Source organism: Phyllostomus hastatus, unplaced genomic scaffold (assembly GCF_019186645.2).
Source record: "Phyllostomus hastatus isolate PE091 unplaced genomic scaffold, TTU_PhHast_1.1 phas_contig_34, whole genome shotgun sequence".
Classification (NCBI taxonomy): domain Eukaryota; kingdom Metazoa; phylum Chordata; class Mammalia; order Chiroptera; family Phyllostomidae; genus Phyllostomus; species Phyllostomus hastatus.
This window is the reverse complement of record NW_025333857.1, coordinates 35,823,929-35,845,123: the sequence shown is the minus strand read 5'-3', so window position 1 is coordinate 35,845,123 and position 21,195 is coordinate 35,823,929. Positions and strand designations below refer to the sequence as shown.

The following is a 21,195-nucleotide window of genomic DNA, read 5'->3' as shown; positions in this document are numbered from 1 at the left end:
CGCTTGTGTCTACCATTCCTGTGTTTGTCTTGTGTGTAAAGCTGTTGAGGTCAACCTACATTGCAACCAAAACCTACTAAACCAGATACATCCCTGACATGGCCCAGGCTGCAAGCTAACTGTCACTGTACCCAACAGACTGATGTGGATGTGTTCAGCTTTATTCAGCCAGCATGTTTCTGATCTCCTTGCAACTTTTATATTCACCTTTATGAAGGAATTGGCAAAGTAAACACATGTAAACACTGAGTGGGAAGAAATAATGCCATATTTCATTGAAGGAGTATCCCTCGGTGCTCCAGAGATGGGTTTAAAAAGCACATACATTCCACTTATGTTTGGCTCTGCTTTGCTGGGTGATGGTCTCACGCTCTGCTCGCTTTTTTTTGTTTGTTTGTTTTATTCTCTACGCTGATAATTTTTGCTCATGCAGACTGGATGAAGAACTGAGGGAAGCATCAGAAGCAGCTAAGTAAGACTTGGTTTTCATTCTGCAGCTGGTGTGATGTTGGCTTGCATTTCAGGCATGAGTTGGGAGAGCCTGCATGCCTGGTGTGGTACTTTTGCATCCTGATAATAATGCTGTACTTTAAAAGTTGCCTTTGCCCCAGGATAGATGCAATTTCAGTATTTGTACTACAGTCTATTTCCCCCATTATCTTGGTTATGTTGAAGAATGTTTTTGTTACTGTTGTTTAATTTTTTGAAAAAATTTACATGCAGTTTTATACACCATAGCAAAAGAATGCATCACAGGTACACACACAGCATATGTATATAACACATATTGTATAACAATCATCTGGTTGTTATGTTGAGGCATCCAAACCTCACTAGTGGAGAGAAATAATGGCAAGTGGAAATTTGGAGTATTTTTGTTGAACCAATTTTTTTTAAACATCTTATTTAGTGACTTTGGAAATATTGCTTAACTAACAGCTTTTGAGCTATTTGGTTAAGGAGGAAAAAATCATTGCTCACTATAGTTAAAATATAATTTTCAAAAGGGCGAAATCACAACTTTAATGCAAATATAAAATGAATTCATGCCAGTGGTTTTATTCAACTATTTACTTAATGAAGGAACGATTAAGTAATTAAAACCAGTTCAAAGAGCATTTGTGAAGTAAGATGTCAATAGGCAATTTATAGAGGAATGTTAGGGTAAGGTAGTTGGTTTAAATACAAACCTGATTAATGGTCAGCAGGGCAATAAACAACCTTAGGTTATCTTATGTGCTAGACAAAAATTATTTGCATTTCTACTCAACAAAAACCTAAAGTTAACCTCTGGCCCCATAGAGTTGTCAAATAGGCCACCAGCTGAGAGTCAACTCAGCACTGTTTTGAAAGAACATCCAGTAATTTCCTTTTTTAAGTTTCCAAGTTACAAATAATTTTTCTGACACTATATACTACATGGAGACAAGTACTATTCAGAATGTTTGCTGAATTGAGCTTTTTCTCCACTTCAAATGTTGCTTACACTGTTAACTTTTATAACCAGTTCCCATTTTAATGGATATCGGAAAAGCAGAAAGTCTGGACAATGCACAAACAACTACAAATTCTAAAAAAAAACCCACCATCTTAATTAGTGAAGTTTTTCTGCAAAGGTGAAATGCCAACTCCTCAAGAAAACAGCCCATTTAGATTTTTTGGCCCACTTTTCTTGCAGCTAACCTGTGGAATTATTTGCCTATAGCGTGGATCTTTTGGGTTAAAAATTCAAGGAAAAGGTTTTGCTTTAGAAAGGTTACCATTAGGGTAGTTTACTATTACAATATTCCTGTCTTCTAGTTTTCTTTTAAGATAACTGACACCTCGTTAGACTAGCAACACTTAAAATGATGTAAATTTTTACTCTAACAAAATCTTCTTACCTCTAACTCAACTGTTAAAAACAAGAAGTTGCAGAAGGAAGACATGAGGAAGCAAGGAACCAAATGCTGGTGTCATGTAACCCTTCAGCACTCATCGGTGTTGAAATTGCATTATGTCAGGAGATTTCCCAGAGAGAGAAACAGCAATGCGTTTTTCTTTAAGACTCTTTCTTCTTAAGGATAACATATTTATGAAATTAGAAAGTTGTTTTCAAGACAAAAATGGGGAGAGGAGACATCAATAATTTTCCAGCCAAACCCATTAGAAAGTCACATTGCCATGTGTATTCATTAGCACCATGCAGTCTTGCCTCCTTCCATAGACCTTTCTTCCCTTCAGTACTTTCACTCTTCCTGCATAGCTGCCACGGAGAACAGTTATCATATTTGGTTTTGTTGTATAGCTTTCTCTTTTTTTTTCTCAAAGCCTTCATTTTGTTCTCCTTCCTACCCCCACACCCCCTCTCCCCAGGGTTCTGAATGGTCTCAGGTGGCACTGAGAAGTCTTGATCTCTGTCCTAAAAAAAGCACCAAGCTCATGCCCAGTACAGGGTAGATGGGGTAGATGCTCAGGAAATTTCTGCGACATACATTGAAGAATGTGCACAAGGTTAAGATCGTTGCTGTAGACCAGTGGTCCCAAACTTCACTATGCATCAGAGTAACCTGGAGCACTTGTCACAATACCATGTCCTGGGCCTCACCTGCAAGGCTTCTGGTTTAGCAGGCCTGAGCACGTGTATTCCTAACAAGCTCGCGGTGATGCTGGGGCTGCTGGCCTCAGGACCACACCTTGAGAACCGCCTCCTTAAAATAGCTGGCTGAATAGAAATAATTAGATTTGTCTTAGGAGGGTCTATGCTCTGACTCTGGATTTAGTCGCTACACCACCTGTCCAAATTCCCCTCCAATTTACCCTCCTTCTTTCAATGGTGACATTACCTATATGAGGAATTGAAATGTATTTGCACATTTGGAAATGTGTAAGGAGAAAGAATTTTACTTTGCTGACCACACCGATTATTGAAATGCCTCTGTATCCTACCGTTTGGGCACACTAACTACATCTTTCAGCCTCTAAAGCAGTCCCCCAATCCTCGGACAGACTGTATCTGATGATTTGGGGTTCAGAAAATATGATCACTACAGATCTGAGGTTAGATTGCAGAAGCCAGATAATCCAGGTTCTTTCCATTATTAATTATAGACGCACCCTGACCTTCCTTCCCCATGACCTTTATTAGAAAGCTTCAGGCTGGTTCTAACAAAAGGTGACATATACCCTGCGGGGGGACAAAACCTACCTGTCATTTTGTCTGTTGTTTCGCTTTATCCCGTGTTTTCAAACATTCACCCTCTCCCTGCATACACATACCACCACCCCCTGTAATTGGCTTGCAGAAGTGATTTCCTCAGTCTGCCTTATTTTTGTCTTTAAAACTTTAGATTTGCTCAGAAAAGGAATGCTTTTCAGGTTAAATTGTATATAAGGAGCCATTCTTAATGTTGAAAATGGTGAAGAACCTATCTGCTGCCTTTGGAGTGACAGTGTTCAGTGGGTGGCAAGTTGCTGTTTACTCTGGATGGAGTGTGCAGAGTTGAAGACCAGAAAATCTGGGTTTGGAAGATAGCCCTTTCTTGATTCCAGTCCAGCTTTGCTAGGTTTTCCTAGCACACTGTCAACACTAGCCTGACTGCCCTTGTCCGCTAGAGTTGCTAAATATACTCCATAAAAATACCAGACCCTCGGAGACAAGGGTAGGGATACAGGGGGATAAAGCCCTCTGCCCTTCTCAGGGAGAGACAGTCTTCTGCCATTTTTTAAAACCTAATGTTAATAGCTATAGCTCATGTGCAAATACATATGTAAGCTTATGAGGTTATTCACATTACAAAAAGAACTCTCACATGTAAAAAGGATCACAGAATCCCTTTAACTAGTGTTTGTTTGCCAACAATAAAGACTTAAAAGAGGAGAAAAAGTAAAAGTATTAATCAGAAATTAAGAGAAAGCAAGTCCGAAGTTTACTAACAAAGAATCTCACCAACATGGAATATCAAAAGCAACCAATATTACACCAAAAAAGCAATAAACACATTCACACACCATAGCACAACTTATATTTCATGATTTTGTATGGTTGCATTTTTCTTTTTGGACACATTCAGTTCTGGTTACAGTTAGGATTCACTTGTATCACTGAACACAGCTCAGCTAGACGGGAATCAGTGTCTTGTTATTTTTCTGTAACAACAGTGACAAGGAAAGCTGACACTGGCATTTTTCCTTTTCGTGTCTTGGAAAATCCTCATTCTTGTGAAAGTTAACTGTGTTTATACGTAAATAACATTAGGCTGCTTGAGAGGAATTGTTCTTTGTATATAAAATATTATACTATTTGAGTTGTAAGTAAAAATTGCAATATGTTTCTGGAATAAGAGATTGAAAACATCAGAGGAAATGCAACAAGGACAAAAGAGTCCACTGGAGGTGGTTGGTGTTTCTGATCTTCCTTTTATGTTCTCAGTGATGGGCAATTACTGTGTTTCCAAACTGATGGTAAAAGAATCACAGCTTAAATCTCACATCGATTCAGGTGTAGATTTGTTCAATATTAGCAATGGAACAGCATTATATGGTTTAAAATGCCCAAATCTATTGTGCTTACAATGTGGTAACAGTGGAGAAAATGATTACTGCTTCCTGTTTCTTCCATGCACTCAGAACTAGCTGCCTTTACAATGATCCAGAACTGTCTTCTATGGAGAAGGAGTAAGAATTCACCATCATAACAGCTGTGTGGTTACCTGCAGTCTTGTATGGCTGGGCTCTGAGAGAAAGAGGTGTATTGAGGATTGGGTAAACCTCGTTCAGATGTTCAGCTTTTATGTTCTCTGTTCCTGAAATGAGAAACTTAAAATGAACTCTGCCAGCTTAACACCATCCCACTGATCACCCTTAAATTCCTTACAGACAACTATGTTTTTTACTTGGCATTCTATTTTTCTAATCCAAATATTAGGAGAAAATTAGTTTACAGCCAGACACCAGAGCATGTGGGCAAGAGGGATGCAAGTCTGCTTTCTGAATTAACATCATCTCTTTTAATTAGTGAAAGTTGGAACTTCCATTTGAACTTAATGGATGGATAGGAGAGAAAATTGTTTTTGTTTTGAAAATTCCAAGAAGCAGTTGAGTCTGGATGGGGCTGGAGAAAAGACCTAGTCCATCTAGTCCCATCCTGTGAGAGACAGAAATCAATCACACACATACCAAGTTCTTACCACACATCAGGCTCTGTAAAAGGCGTCACACACACTAACTGATTTTTATTCTCAGGATTAGCCTTTGGGGTACATTTCGTATGGAAGGAAAGAGCAGCATAGATTGTCTGACCAGCTCAGCATTTCACAGTTGTAAAAATGGCCCAGAGCTGGGATATGAGTGTGGAGTGCAGCTCCAGTGACAGCAGTTCTGAAGTCAGAGGGAGGGGGTCTGAATGCAGGAATGGCTGTGTGACCTCTGATCTAAGGAAAGCCTAGAAAAGACAAAATTAGGCACCCAAGTAAAGAGTGTATTATTGGCCAAGTCAGTGCCGGGGAATAAATTGTGGTCACCAGCGTGCTTGTAGAGAGGACCTGGCCATCCGGTTAGGGCTCCTGATCTGGTTTGAGTTGTGCAGATTTTCACATTGCCCTTCTTTCCAGGAATCCAGAAGGAGGGGCAAATATCAGATTTAAATGTGTCCGCTATTGTCACATTTTGTTCTCTGTAGCCCTCCTTTCCTTCGAGGTCACAAGAGAAGTTGGAAAATCACAGTGCAATATCTCTGCAGTTGCCATGGTGACCTTACAGTTTAAAGAAGTTTATACACAAAAACTCCAGAGAAAAGGTCCCAATTGAAAGTGCACAAAGAACAAAGGCTGTCAGAGGACCTTTGAAATCAGTTTTTTTCCTGAAGCTGTCCCACCTCTTTCAGATGAAGCCAGTTGCTTCAAGGAAATTACCACACAGAAATTCTGCAAAGCACAAGTATCTCAGTCCCTTAGTCCACCATCATTCTTTTTGCAAATCTTTCCTTTCTCAGCAAAACAGCGCCCCCTAGAGCAGAGTCCTGCACCCACAGTTAATGAGCTGCCACATCTGCGGGCTTACCCACTCCTTTGTCTACCTTGTCTGTTTTGCTCCTCATTTGTATGTAGACCCCTTTGGGTTGGGGAGAGAACCTAGCACTGCTTCTTGTTTGGGTTTGTTCCAGGGCTGGAGGGGGGGTGGGCCAGGGGGAGTGTGGGATGGATGCTGCAAATTGTTGATGTTACTTCCCAGTTCTTAGAACATATTCTCCGTACTTCCCTTTTCTTCAGCCCTTTCCTGCCCAAGCCTTACTGGGCACATGATCCCAGTGCAGATGATGAGATCCGGGATGAGGAGCAAGAATGGCTAAGAATTTTTTCTACTGATTTCCAGCCCTGGATAATCAGTAGAAAAAATGGCTTTCTTCAGTATTAGGAGAAGGGGCTTTGTTTTCCTTCTGGTTCCTGTGTGGAAGCATTTTACACCTTCTTGTATTGAATGGTTAAACAGCAGAATGGGCAAAGGCTCTTCCGAGAAGGTCCATCAGGCTACGAATAAAATGAAATGTGTCCTGATTCTGCAGTGGCCTCTCATTTTCCTAGAGAGCAAAGGGAAGGTTATGCCCATCTTCCCCCTCTTCCTACCTAAAACACAGAGTTTTTATTCATTATTATACAACATTATCATGTTGTAAGGACCTCATTTAACATGTTAGAAGCCAAAGTGGCCTATAGTAAAGTTGTCATAAGGTTGCTAGTCTCACTGGAAACTTGGTTATACCAAGCCCACTTGCCAAAGGTGAGGAATACTCTTTTCATATTTCAGTTCTGATTAAAAGGACATTTTTTTTCTAAAAAGCATACCATTTCTCAAAGTAGCCCTAGGTGCTTTCCTCCCTCACTTTTAGGATTGATTTAACTTATTCAGATGTGTCCTAAAACTTGCAACATGCCTTTTTATGTTTTTCCATACAAAAAAGGCATATGTGATTCAGGGCATGTGGTTCTATCTGGGGAGACTTAAATTAGTAGCATTGTTGGTAGCTTCATTAGCTCCACAAGAAAACTGTTGTCTCACACCTTCAGTGTGGTTTCCTGTATTTACTTAAAAATCATTCACTTTTGACTGTCTCTTGCTTCTTTTGTAAATTGGGGAAATTGGTCTCAATGTTTCAGTTTTTTATTTACTCAAAGCTGAAGTGATAAATTAAACCCTAGAAGGTTTACAAAAAAGTCAGTATGAAAAATTAGGTGTTTGAAAGGGGGCATTGTGGAGTGTTGTTTGGGGTTTTGGGGTTTTTTAGATTTTCATCAGGAGTCTAGATGGTGAAACAAAGTGCACTTTGAACTTTCTAGGATGATGTCAAATGTTCTGACCCACAATCATACTTTACAAACAGTGTGTCCCACATTTTGGTTTAATACATATTTTCTTGGTCTGTGAGAGAAACTGAACCATCACTACGTAAGAAAGAATAAAATTCCAGTCATCAAATCCAACTCACTGCAGGCTTCTGGGAATAACTGCAGCTGGGAAGTATTATTTAGAAGAAACACAAGATCTAGATTAAAAAAAACATGGAGGCCCTGCTTTTTAAAACACTATTATACAAAGATGTAGGGGTCATGGATAAAAAGAGGCACATACACAGTAAAACTCTCTAGATAAGAAAACAAGTCAGATCCTTGAGGGCATAAAAAAGAGATTAATATCCATGATGACCTGACCTTTGCTAGCAGTTAACATACCTGGGTCTGAAAACCTCCAAAGGAGACAAAATTATTATAGAGCAATTAAGCCAACAGATGATTTTCCCATTTCAAAGACACCAAGCGTCCACTACTATTTCTCTACTACTAGTACTACTACTACTGATAGACATTTACTATGTTCGCTATATACAACTGAAAACACTTTACACTTAATGCTTAGCCAGCTAGGAGAGAGATATGATTGTTCTATTTTACAGATACAGAAATGGAAACCTAGAGCAAGTAGGTAAATTGGCCAAGACCCCAGAGCTAGTAAGTGGTGGGTTTGCTGAGGATATTTCCAAGGAAAGACATTTTACTACTGTAAACCAGATGAGCAGGCAGCGTGGGGTACCAATGGCTTTATTTGCAAAGTTACTACAAGGAGCACGGCTCAGCAACTGGGTGTTCCATAAGGAGAGTGACCTCCGCACTCTGCCTCTGGAAAGCAAATCCAAGGGAAATCTGCAGACACTTCCCAATTACCCTTTTCAACGAATGCATTTTTTCTTTTTTCATGGCTAAACTGCCTCCTCGGAGTGTTCACTTGAATGCAGCTCTCTTCTCTGGTAGATATCAGGAAGCCGTGACATGTTCCCTGAAAAGCAAAAGAGAGACACAACAGGCCCAAGGACATTTTAGACTGATTCCCTAGATATTGGGAACTCGCTAGACACTCTTAAAAACAAGATCTTTTTAGGTTATAAGAATTCATCTCATTAAAGTAGGCTAAATCCTTCAGGCAAATCCTTTGGCAACAGAAAATTTGGGGGGTTTTTTTGTTTGTTTATTTGTTTTGCCACTGTTGTTTCATTGTTTATACTTTCTTACTATTTAGCACTGATCCGACATTACTTTAAGCAGATCATTTTTTCACCCCACAAGGAAAGGTCACTTACTAAAAATTGGTAAATCCTTTATTTCCAAAAAGCAATAACATTCTTTATAGTAACCTACTTAAGGAACAAAGCTTAATAACACAGTCTTTTCCCTCCTTAGATCATTTCAAAAGGCGTAAAATGCTTCCAGAAACAGTTTTGTAAAAATAAACAGATTCTGTATTTTAGAGGAAGCCTTGCCAAGTAGTGGAGGATTGTGTTTCACCAAAATTTTCTAGTATAAGAAACTTGCATGATTTATTTTCAGTGAGTCCTTTGAGAGAAAGAAAAAAGTAAACATATACTACCCCCAGTCCTTACTGAATGTTTCTTACTCATTTTTTCATTTTTCTTTCTTTTTTTCAAGTATTGACCTGAAACTGAAAGAAAAGCCCTAACTGTCCGTGGCTGGGAGAAGAGGATGATTTCCTGCTTCGTGGTTCTGTTGAAACGCATCTACCTGAAAGAGACAGGGCTGGTGGTACTTTTTTCCACTTTGCACTACCTGGTGCCGTTCTAAATTTCTAAGGGGAAAAGCAGTAAGGGACTTTGTTTACTCTGAACATGTTTTATGAAGTTGTGTGTATTTTCCTATTTTGCCAATTATGTGCCTCAAAGATTTTAGTTGAACCTTAGCAAGAAAGTAGGACCTTCCATTTCCATATTTTGTTAACCCTAGGTGCAGTGGTATTTCATCTCTTAGACTGATATTGGTCAATAAGATAACTTCAATTCGCTATTAATTATTAGCTAGGTTTCTCCTTGGTGATCATTGTAGGTTTAACATACACAGGGCTCAGCTCTCCCTGGAAACCTTGTCCTCATGTCTGCCCACTTTTAAAATCCTAAACTTGCTTAACTCGTCCATAAACCAGACACAAGTTAAACCGTCATCAGCTAAGTGCCCACTTGGTTCCTGGGCATGGGAATGAATGGTCTCTAACTTCTCAAAGGAAAGCCAGGCTTTCTAGTTCACAGCAATTTTATTTTAGTCATCAAATTGGGCATCATGTTGTCTGTGAACTGCCATATTTTGCTGTGTATAATGCACACCATGTTTTTGGCCCAAACTTTCAGGAAAAAAAGTCTTTTGTTTTAATTTTTTAATTCAATTATTTATTTATTTATATTTAGATACTTGCATTTTATATTATAAAGGAATTTTAGCATTTATTTTGAACATGTTATGGTACTAGAAATTTTATGTAACAAACAATTACAAAAAAAAAGAAAAGATAAAACGTATTTCAGGTACTACCCATGTATAATGCACATCCTTATTTTTCTCTCAAAAATCTGGGCATAAAAGTGCACATTATACATAGCAAAATACAGTAGTTTTTTTTTTTAAATCATTTCTTCAACAAATGTTAAAGAACTCTATTTTGAGAAACTTTAGGATCTCCGTTTTTTTTTGGTAGCTGTCTGTGCTTCAGATCATAAACTTCATTCAAGATGTTTTACTTTAAGTGCCAAGGACTCAAGGGTAAGGTGAGCCACTTAGAAATTAATTATTCGGTAACATTCACTTACCTGAATTTCTCTCTCACATGCCTTCTAAAAAGTAATCCACTTTAAACCACTCAAATCTGATCACAGGTTTAAAATTAAGTATGAGTATGTACTATCATTTGCAAAATATCCCTTTGTGATTTTCATATGCCCTTTAAAACACCAATGTGATTTTGAATCTGTGGGCCTCTGGCAGAGGGGTCGGCAAACTACAGCCAAATGTAGCCCCCACCTCTTTTCATCTGGCCTTCTAGTGAAGATTGGTTTTCTCCCTTTGGGTTGAAAAAATTGCTTTTAATATTTCATGACATATGAAAATCATTCAACTTTCAGTATTCATCAATAAAGTTTTACTAAAACACAGCCACAAAAATTTATTTACCAACTTTCTGTGGCCACTTTCCTACTCTACCAACAGAGTTGAGTAGTTGCCATGGACCATGTGGCCTACACAGCTGAAAACATTACAACCTTCATAGTAAAGGGTGCTGAGCCCTGCTCCAGCACGTACATCCTTTGCCTCACTCCCCCGTGTCTGTGTAGATAGTCATTCTAACAGCACGCACATGTAAGTCTGCAAACTAATTTAGTCTTCAAAAATAAAGTTTGGCAGAAAACTACATGGCCTGCCAAAAAAGGTGGTGTTTCCATGACCCACAGTGAAGCCTGCCATCAAGGTTTTTGGCTGTTGACAGGTGTGGCTGAGGTCCTGACCTTACTCTGGGAACTATTCTTGGTCTCCACTATCACCTATTACTAATTAGGTAGCAAAAATAAAAATGAAGGGGAGAATGGGTGGGAACTACACCCAGGAGAGCTTTCCATAGTACTCTGAGCCCTGGGTATCATAAGCTTTGAAACGCTCTGAAGTAGACATCTTTGCACAGGTGACTGCATTTCACTGACCTCATTTGCTTCAAGTTAGTCTCCCACCCGCCTTCCAGACAGGCCTCGTACACACAGGTCGGCTCTTTCTCCTCCATCAGCCATAGTTATCTGCGTTCCCTCTTGGTCTGTTTCAGCTGAGTATCACTGAACTGTGTTCTTTTGGGTGTTCTCCCTCATAACATCTGGTTTGTCTCATAGAAAAACCCCAGAGCACACCTTCTCTCACAGCCCAGCTCCCCCTTTGGAAGCCCATCTTAGTGTTGACATAAGTACAGTGACCCAATATTCCGGTTTGTTCACCCATTGACTGCTGTTGCCCTGGCATAACTATTAATGATGCTTCCTGCTGCTCGGTCATGTCCCATTTTGGAAGATGAATTACACAGGCCCCACAGCCACAGGAAGTAATCAGGAATCCAGTGTTCAGCTTAATGGTGAAGCCCGAGGACATAGAGCTGTTGATAGAGGGCTTTTGTTAAATTCAGTCAGATGTGCAACAAGCTCACAATTCATATTTTCTTTGAACTTGTCCAGACTTCGCATGGAAGACTACTCAGGTGGGATTCTTTTTGAAGCTTAACCTTCCTACACGGAAATTACAAGCATCTTTCCCAATCAACGATTTTATTTGGACTGTCCTATGGGCTGTATAACCATTCTGGTAGTTAGGCATTTGCTATTTTATTATCTTAAAAAGACAAATTAATTTAATTGCATGTGCTAGAGAAAAGCCACCAGGTAAATTCAATCCAAATAAATAGAATCCTAGAAGAATCCCCAAAAAATAATCCCTAAGCAGATAGGTAAGCAGATATAAACACTCACATCATTTGCCATCTAGATGTTGCATTCTGAGCATTCTTGCTTTTGTTCTGACTTCTGAGAACTGTTTTGCACTTTTTCTGTAGATTTGTAGTTAAGGGAACCAAAGGGTTATTGGGACAAAAGTATTGTTTTTCCATAGTGGCAACAGCTCTTTGCTTAGCTCCTTGATTAAGAGAAAGAACAAAAATTCTGCCCAGGAGATATGGTCAAGGAGTGAGGGCAATAGCTGGGTGTGGAAGAAAACCCTGAAGTTCCTATTGAAGCCATACAGTGTTTTAGGGGGTTATCTTCTAAGACATACTCCAAGATGTGTGAGGAAGTCACTACTTTAAGCCTTTGTGTTACTAAGATCTCATTTATGGTACAATGTGTGCAACACTCATCTAAATCACAATGCCTCAGTAGTTTGCTCCATTATATGTGCACAAATTAATCTTTTATATGTTTAAGGATTTTCTACCATGTATTGAATTATCAGAGTAAAGTATCTATTAGACTTTGTTTGGGTAAATAAATAAAAAAATTCTTCTTAAATAGTGTGGTTTAATATAAAAATATGTAGCAACACTATATCTATATATATAGTCTCTGTATAATTGAGAAATAAAAATCGATTCCACAAGTTATCGCTTTCTTTTCTTTGAGTCAGTGAGAATTTTTCTCAAGCTTCACTTTGCGGCTGCCTTACCTGGATATCATTGTAGGCTGGCACTTGGTACTTGAAGATAGTATAAATTTTGGTATTCTTATTACCCCCAAATTATTCTTTTTATTTTTGCCTTCTATGCCTCAATGACAAGCTCTCAAAATGTGCATTTACCCTCTGGATGAGCTATTTCTCATATTGGAAGTGTCTTCAGGTTTCACGGTTCCTTGATTTTGTCAGCTCCTTTCTCTGTCCCTTGCATTTTTCATGGCATATATTTATTTTACATTAAAATACATTAAGTAACATTTTATTTTTAGCAGTTTTTTAACTTTTACAACCTTCAGGCAAAATCATTTTGGAATCACCCTTGTGTTTTTTTTTAACTAAAAAAACCAATCTGCTTCTGAGAACATTGGAGTAACCAAATGAGAAGTGGCTCTACAGAAAGTGAGACATTGCATGTTCTCATGATCTAGGAATGGGTTCTGGTGAACTCATACTATCCCAATGAAGGGAAGACGGACAAGAGGAGTAATTACAGGCAAAGAAGGGCGTTATACTACAAGGTGGACTGTGACACTCATTCTGCTTCTTTATGTCACTGGGGTAGTGGGAATTGGAGGCAGGCTGAGTGTCCAGCACTAGGAGAAAATATGTGTAAGATGTGGTAGATATGCACGATGGTGTATTACACAGCTCTTAGAAGCGACAAAGTGTGCATTCATATGGGAACACTTAAATCATAGGATAGAGAGGGAAAAGTAAGAAAGAACTCACTATAGCATTTTTGTAGCACTATGCTGTTTTTGTAACTGCTAAGTCTACACACACACAATACTACATATTATACAAAATCCATTCATATTTAAGGACTTAGCACAGTCATTAGAGTGAGTGCAAGGGGCAAAGGCAGGAGCAGGAATTCAATATGAAGCTGGGAGACTAAAAAACAAAATCAAAAAAACTTTTATGGGCTCAAGTTAAAAGTAAATAAAACTATGAACCCTTAAACTGTCAGACAATAGATGCCAGAAGTTTCAGCCATAGATTATGGAAAAGCTGTGTTAGGGCACTTTGGGTCCCCAGGGGGCTATTCCCAATGACAGCCTCCCCTGGGTTGGCAGCATCCGTGTGCTGCAGCTGCCAGAAGCCCGCCTTGGGTTACATCACCCCGTGTAGTCATGGAGCTTTTAATTAAGCTGGTGCCTTTTGACGCATCAATCCTCACACAGCTGGGGACCATTTAGAGCAAAGAGATTGCTTTGTGAGGCCAAAATTTCCTAGACAGTTTCACTCACATTCACCCAAAATAACTCTTTAGCTGGATAAAATTATTGATATTTAATACATAACCTAATGATACTTAGATAACAGATATTCACTAATAACTGTTACCTACTACCTCTCTAACCTACCCCTAGTGAGAGACCTGCATCTCTGATACCTGATCACATCACACTTTTCCTCCTTAGATTTGTGAACTCCATTACCCTATTTCCCCCGTATTTACTGTCTACTGTATTACTACATAACAACTTACAGCTGATTCTCAATATTCAAGGTAGTTGTGTCCTAGAATGTCACTGAGAACACGGAATGAGCAAACACTGAACCATTGCTCCCAAAGGGAAATACAGGGTTAGGTTCCTGCCAGCCTCTGGTCACATATCCATGGACTGATCAATACACAACCTTGCTTCATGTGTGTTTCTGTTCAAATACACCTTATCAAATATATATTGTTGATTCATTAACATTGAATTCATGGCCAACAGCCTGAATATAACTCATGCCTGAATGAAGTTTATCTAATATATGCATTTTCTCCATAAAGCACATCAGCCTTCTTGTGCTTCGGAACACTAGAAACACTTCAGCTCCATGCTTGGAGATCATTTTAAACAGTGAAATCACCAACGGAAATGTAAAAAAATACCACCACCACCACAACAACAACAAAACATGGCATTAAATGGGCCATGAAAAGGACACGTGTTTACAATATGGGAGTTGAAACAAGAAGGCAGAACCTTGACTTGTTCCGCCTCATCCGGGAATGTGTGCATCGAGCAACTCAAAGTTTTCACTGTTCTGTGCATGTCCATAGTGATCGTGAAAGTGCAGTGAGTGTTGATTTGGGTGTTACAAAGAAATGTTGGTGAGCAGGCGAATTTGCAAGTATGCAGTCCTTGAGTAATGAAGATGGACTGTGTCCCAAAACTCAGTAGTGTAAAACAACACACATTTATTCTCCAGTTTCTGAGGATTAGAAATCCAGATATAACGTGGCTAGGTCCTCCACTTCAAGGTCTCTCACAGGCTGCAATCAGTGTGGCCCAGGGTCTCCTGTAAGACTCCATCAAGCTTCAACTGGGAGAGAATCTACTTCCAAGTTTATTCACATATTTGTTGGCAACTTTCAAGTTTTCAAAGGTCATTGGACCAAGGACCTCATTTCTCACTGGCTTTTAGATGGAGGCTGCCCTAGCTCTTTGACTCATGGGGCCTCTCCAACATGGCAGCTTGTTTTATTGAAACCAGCAAGATGAAATCTGCTACGAAGATGGAAGTTCCAGTTTGGGGGTAACCTAGTCCCAGAAGTGACATCCTGTCAAGTTTGCCATATTCTTTTGGTTAGAAGTAAATCACTAGATGCAGACTCCAGGAGAGAGGATCCCACCAGGGTGTGAACACTAGGAGGTGGGGACCATTGGATGCCGCTTTAGAAGTTGGCCTACTGTATCCCCTAAGCCCTCTGCCAGTTCCTGTTTGACTTTCTCACACCTAAAAATGATGATGTGTCTCAATGTTTCTCCTCCTTTGCTTTTTCTGCCATTTCCCTATGACTTCAACGACACATTTCTTCAGATTATTCAAGTCCTCACCTCAGTCCCAGCCTCCAAATCCCCACTGTCACTTTCTCACTCAGTCTCTCAGCCCCCTCCAGTCTCGGGGGACAGGAGGGATTAATTCTCTCCCTTTGCTGACCTGACCAGACCATTTCTTTATTGTCCCATTGTCACTGAAATCACAGACACAGGGATTTAAATCCTGGTTCTGCTCACCAGCTATATTACTTTGAGCTAGTTACTTAACTTCTTTGAGCCTTAGTTTGTTCATTGGTTAAATGTGGATTAAACTTTCATCTTACTTGTTTATGTAAAAGTTAAATGAGATTTAAATGCCCAGCCGAGGACAATACACAGAAGGCCATCAATGAACACCAGTTCTCTTCTCCGCCCTCTTCTTTTCTTCATCTTCCCACTCACCAAACCTTTTCTCTGTTAACTTGCCAACTTCTCCAAATCCATTGCCAAGTTCACCTTTAGTTTGTCAGCTATGTCAGCATCTCATTTCCTCTCGAGCCCCTCTTCTAAACAGACTGATTCTCTTTCATCTTTCCTCCTCTTCTCTCAGATAATAGCTTTTTTACTCCATTCTCTGCCTTCCTCCTCCCCTAGTTCCTTCCAAGTTTCCTGTTTCTGGTCTTTGCTCAATTTGCCTCTGGTTTTAACTTTTTACTTGGAAACATTCTCAAACTTGCAAGAACAGTAGGAGAAATTACTTTTCCTGAAACACTTAAAATTAAGTTGTCTACATAATACCTTATCAACCTCAATTGTTTAGTGTATTTCCTACAAAACAAGGACATTCTCCTCTTAATCCAATACAACTACCAAAACTAGGATATGGAGCTTGAAACATGACTACTATCCAATCCAGAGATGCTAGTCATGTTTCAGCTGTTGTCCCAAATGTGATGCATCTTTAGTCTCCAGCAATCTGGAACAAGTCTCCAGGCTTACCTTGACTTTCATAAAACTGACACTTACAAAGATTACTCACAGTTATTCTGTAAAATGTCCCTCAATATGTGTTTGCTTGTTAGATTTCATTTATCCAACTTGAGCAACAATATCTCAGAACTGATTTGTGTTACTCTAATTGTATCTTGAAGTTCACTTTGAACATTTGATTCAAATGATGTCTACAAGGCTTTTTCATTGCAAAAGTGCATTTTCCCCTTTGTAATTACTCAGTATTTTGTTGGGAGGTATTTTGAGTTATGTAAATATACTCTTGCTCATCAAACTTTCAATAAATTCATTCATTCATTTATATCAATATGAACTCATGGGACCATATATTGTTCAGTAAGTTTTAATCTGTTATGTATGATTATTTATTCTGATTCTCAAATTGCCTCGTCTGGTCAGTGGGAATCCCTTCAAGCTGGCATCTGTGTTCTTTGATATGTCCCATCCATCTTCAAGTGCTTTTTTACTTTCTGACACAGATATTCCAGGGTTCCAGGATCACCTTGTATTTGCTCCACCCCAGCCTTTGTAATCACCCATCTCTTCAAGAAGCCCTTGTGCCCCTTAGTGGAGAATAATATCTGGAAGCCAAGATCGGAGTGCTCATCACTAACTAGGGTGTCATTACTCTGAGGACCTCTTAGGAGCAGAGCTAGGGAAAATACACACACTTATTTACATCTGTATTTACTTCTTTATCCATCTATATTGAGATCCATGAGTTCACACTGATATTTCCCATTCCAACCTCAAGTGACAAGATTCATTCTATTTCTATTTTAATATTTATAATTTTCTTCTCTGATGGTGAGAAATCTTGCTCCCATTATCCTCAGCACATTTGTTATTTGGTCAGTCCCCCTGCATGTACCCAATCTTCCATAGCTACCCCTGCCCCCCACCCAGTACTGCCTGCCTTCTTACTCCCCTCAGGCTCTGACACTGCACAGAGGGCTGTCCATTTTCCGACACAGATGTGCTCCTTACTCTACTTGGGATCTGAAACAAATGAAACCCGATGATAGAGATGCCTTCCTCAGCCTGTGCAACCTTTGATACCCAGCCTGAGGGTGCCTCCCTCACCATGTCCTCCTCACCCCACTCACTCTGCTCAGTGGCCTCTGGTAGCTTAAAAGCAAAGCCGATGAGAAATGCCTCAGGATGACAGTGTAAGCACAAGGTTCACTGGCAACTCTCCACAGAAGGATGATTTTGAACAGCCCAGGATCAGATACTCTAGAAGCCCCCCAAATTCACATAGCCAACCTTTGAAGGATAAGTATGATTTGAACAGGAAATAGAGAAAGGAGATATTAATAGCGGTACAAACATCAGTAATCTGGAGGGACTATGCAGTACCTCAATGATGGCAAATGTAATTGTTTATGTGTCTTTTTTCCTTTCCTTGATTGAAGCAGAGAATTTACATTCATTTAATGTCAAACATCTACATTATAATAATGTGAATGCTGTGGTGGAGGGTAGCTGTGCAGGCATGCTTTGAGGAGAGAGGCATGCCATAATCCAGTTCTCAAAGAGCTTACCTCTGAGCAGAGAGACAAAAAGGTCAACCACCAACTATAGCAGAAGAAGAATGGACCCTTTAGTGAGCTCTAGGGCCTGCAGAGGGCAAAAAGAGTTTAGAGGAGAGGGGTGACTTTTAAATTCCTGCCTGGGAGGAATTCTCATCCACATTGAATAGATAAGGAAACTAAACTAGGTGAGCAAAATATCACATACCAAGTTAGACTGATGGTCAATGATAAGCTATAAAGATAATGCTTTGTCTTTCTTTTACATATTTCTTCCAAGAATCCCTAAGATCATAGAAACAACCAGCAGGTGGTAGAGTCTGCAGATGAACCCAGCTCTGTCTGGCTTCAAAACTCTCACTTCTCCAAATGGGGTCTGTGGATCAGGAACATTAGCATCATCTAGGAGTAGGTCGGCTCTGTCATTTGTGTGGCCCACTACATAAAAATGTTGGCCCATTGTTCACAAAGCAGAAGAAAAGGCCCTGGCTGGTGTGGCTTAGTGGACTAAGTGGTGAGTTTCAAACTAGAAGGTTGCTGGCTTGATTCCCAGTCAGGGCACATACCTGGGTTGCAGGCCAGGTTCTCAGTTGGGGGTGTGTGAGAGGCAACTGAGTATTGTATCTCTTGCTCATCGATGTTTCTCTCATTCTCCCACCCTTTTTCTTGCTCCAAAAATAAATAAATAAAATCTAAAAAAGCCAGAAAAATGTTCCATTGAAGGTCCACTAAATATAACCTTTTCTATCCCCCACAGTCTCTCAACTTATTGTGGTATTTCATATTTGCTATGTAATGTCATACTAAATAAAAAAATAAAAATTTAAATTACTAGCATGAATTTACCATTAATCTTTTTATCATGTAGTGCCAGTTTTAAGTGGAAATGTAAGTTTAACTCATGTGGAATCATCAAAATTACACAATTTGTATTTTGACACATACTGTATTTTGTTCTTAGTGGAACAGTGGAAACACTGAACAAAGCAACTCAGTTGTTTTTATTTTACTTCTTATAAGCACACATTCTACCAACAATCTCTACCTTCTGTTTCCTGATGAATAAGGAAGGAACAGAACTTTCTTTTTCTGTCTATGGCGTCATTTTCAGCATAAGTGGTAGTCTAATAGAGAGAAGTGATACAGAATGGATACAAGAGGGTTTCTTGTTTATTCATATTCCTTAGAACATCATTTCCTTCCTTCTGTGTTCATAGCAAGTTCTGGCTCCAAGGCTATCAGTGCCCTCAACCTTCCTAAGTCAGAGACATAATACATTACCCTGAACTTACTCTAAGACTTGATGAACTCCCACCAGAACTTTGTACTCATGGGGCATCTCAAATACTACATGCAAATGGACAGCAGGAGGCAGGGGGCATGCACACTCACACCACACTGCAACCCTCCTCCATTCTCATGCAAGCTGTATTGTCCCATCTGGCTCCACTTACAAAACACAAGTTCAAATGTAAAACCATTAAGTATTTCAAGAAGGAGACAATAAAGCATTAAACCAAGCTGAGGTCTCTTCTGCACACAGGACCTTGTGTGATAGCAGTGATTGCAACCCATAAAGCTGCCTCTGCCTGGGAGCTTGTTAGAAATGTAGGTTTTCAGCCCTCCTTCCCTGAGCTGACTCAGAATCTGAGTCTTAATAAGCTCCCCAGGTGGTATGTGAGCATGTTAAAGTTTGGGAAGCTCTGGTCTAGTCTAGACCACTGATGAGTCTGTCTCCTTTGCTACGTACACTGGCATTATACCCTGGCTGGGTGAATGAGAATGTTGTCTCTGGTCTTCCCCTTTCCTATATTCCCTTCTGTGGGCCTAACTGCAGCTCTCCCAGATGTCACCAACCCCGTGGGTCTGCTGGCTTTTCTGGTAACCCATTTTCGAGGTGTTACTGAAATCTCATGCTTCATGTGCCTTCCAGGCAAGGCCATTGTATATTCATGAATCCCTGTAGCAAGGCAGAAACCACCATGGCAGGTTTTAGGGGCTGGGCCAGAGATGGGGCCCCCAAAGATGAAAGTCTTATTAACTCACATGTCAGTGTGTAACTGAGAAGTCTTTATTAGCAAGAAGGCAAAGGTGAGAATCTTGTTTTCCTCTGTATTTGCTATTTAACTTCATTTACTTCCCTCCTTTCGCTAGCTTTAAATTTTCTCAGTGTATGAGAGTTCACTATAGTCTCCTTTCTGCATTTGTTTGAGATTGAAAATAATAATAAACACCCCCCCAAAAAAACTTTAGAAAATGAAGAGAAGTAGGAGAAGAGAGTGAAAATAAACTTGAGAAAAGAAGTTAAATCAGAATTAAGAAAGTTCATCTTCTTGTTTTACTTTCAACCTCAGAAGTAAAATAGGCTCACCCCCTCAGCCAGAATAGATGGCCCCTCCGCTTGTGAGCAAAGCTTCACTGCACCTCCAGCTTCACTGCACCTCCATGTTGCAAGCAGATACAGTGTTTTCTTACACAACGGTGGCTCCCCTCCTTCTGTGTGGGAGGCATGAAAAGGAAATGGAGAGAAAGAGGAAAGAAGAAAAGAGAAGAGAAAAGAAGACATAGGCTTGGAAAAGACTCCTACCACTCCTGTGATGAGAATGGCTTCCTTCTTCTCCAAACCTCCATGGTCAAGACCACCAGAAAACATCCTCCAGTGACCAAGCTTGTCAGATGCCAATGTGTGCTTATAATTTATCAGAGCTTTTCTGACATACAGACACATCAGTTTTAAAACTAAGCTTGTATGTCCCCTGACCAGGCCTAGAAATGACTAACAGAATTAAAAACAAACAAACAACCCAGCCTAGGGTGGTAAATGAGGAAGCAGGAAGCAGCACAGAGGAAGTGGAGGGCATGACTTGGACCCACAATGAGACTGGGAGCACGACTTGGACCCACAGAGCAAGCAGGGGACATGACTGGGACCAAAGAGAGACTTGGGGGCATGACTGGAGCCCACAGAGCGAGTGGGGGAATGACTGGACCTCCTGAATGTCTTAGGCTTTCAGCAGATCCTCTCTTCCCCTTAGCCCCAACCGAGGCAAGGGCAACGAAGGAACACCTGAGTAATTAGCATCTTGGGGGTGAGTTTCTCCTGCATAACTGTGTGCTGTGAAGTATTTTCTTATAAATTGCCCTGTGTGCACAATGATTGCATTCTCCTGTGTATCGCCAACTCAGGACATTTGGTAGCATGAGTGGCAGGGACATTTTAAATTCATGGGAAATACAAAACCCCCTTTGTGGGCATTGGTTTCAGCTGCCGCCTCAGGTAACAAGAGTTGAGCTAAGTTTTCCTCCTTTTCCTTTCCTTATCCATTGATTCTCTGGCCAAGGTGCTATCAAGTAGCCTGCTGACCCATAGGCCAAGGGAGGGAG

General features: G+C 40.1%; 1 protein-coding gene and 1 long non-coding RNA gene across 2 annotated transcripts in view; one reads left to right on the top strand and one right to left on the bottom strand.

Moving 5' to 3' along the window:
- PRUNE2 (prune homolog 2 with BCH domain) overlaps positions 1 to 9,726 on the top strand; it is a 235,404-nt gene extending 225,678 nt beyond the window's left edge. The window contains exons 19-21 of the mRNA XM_045840229.1: positions 434 to 472; positions 4,609 to 4,656; positions 8,955 to 9,726. Of these exons, the coding sequence (XP_045696185.1) occupies positions 434 to 472; positions 4,609 to 4,656; positions 8,955 to 8,985 (118 nt within the window). The 3' untranslated portion in view covers positions 8,986 to 9,726. The remainder of the gene's footprint in view (positions 1 to 433; positions 473 to 4,608; positions 4,657 to 8,954) is intronic.
- Positions 8,057 to 20,561, bottom strand: LOC123819730. The gene is made up of 2 exons (XR_006785853.1): positions 20,399 to 20,561; positions 8,057 to 8,307 (listed from the first exon to the last, which is right to left on the bottom strand). It is a non-coding gene; the product is annotated as an uncharacterized LOC123819730 (long non-coding RNA).
- Positions 20,562 to 21,195: the final 634 nt, after the last annotated feature.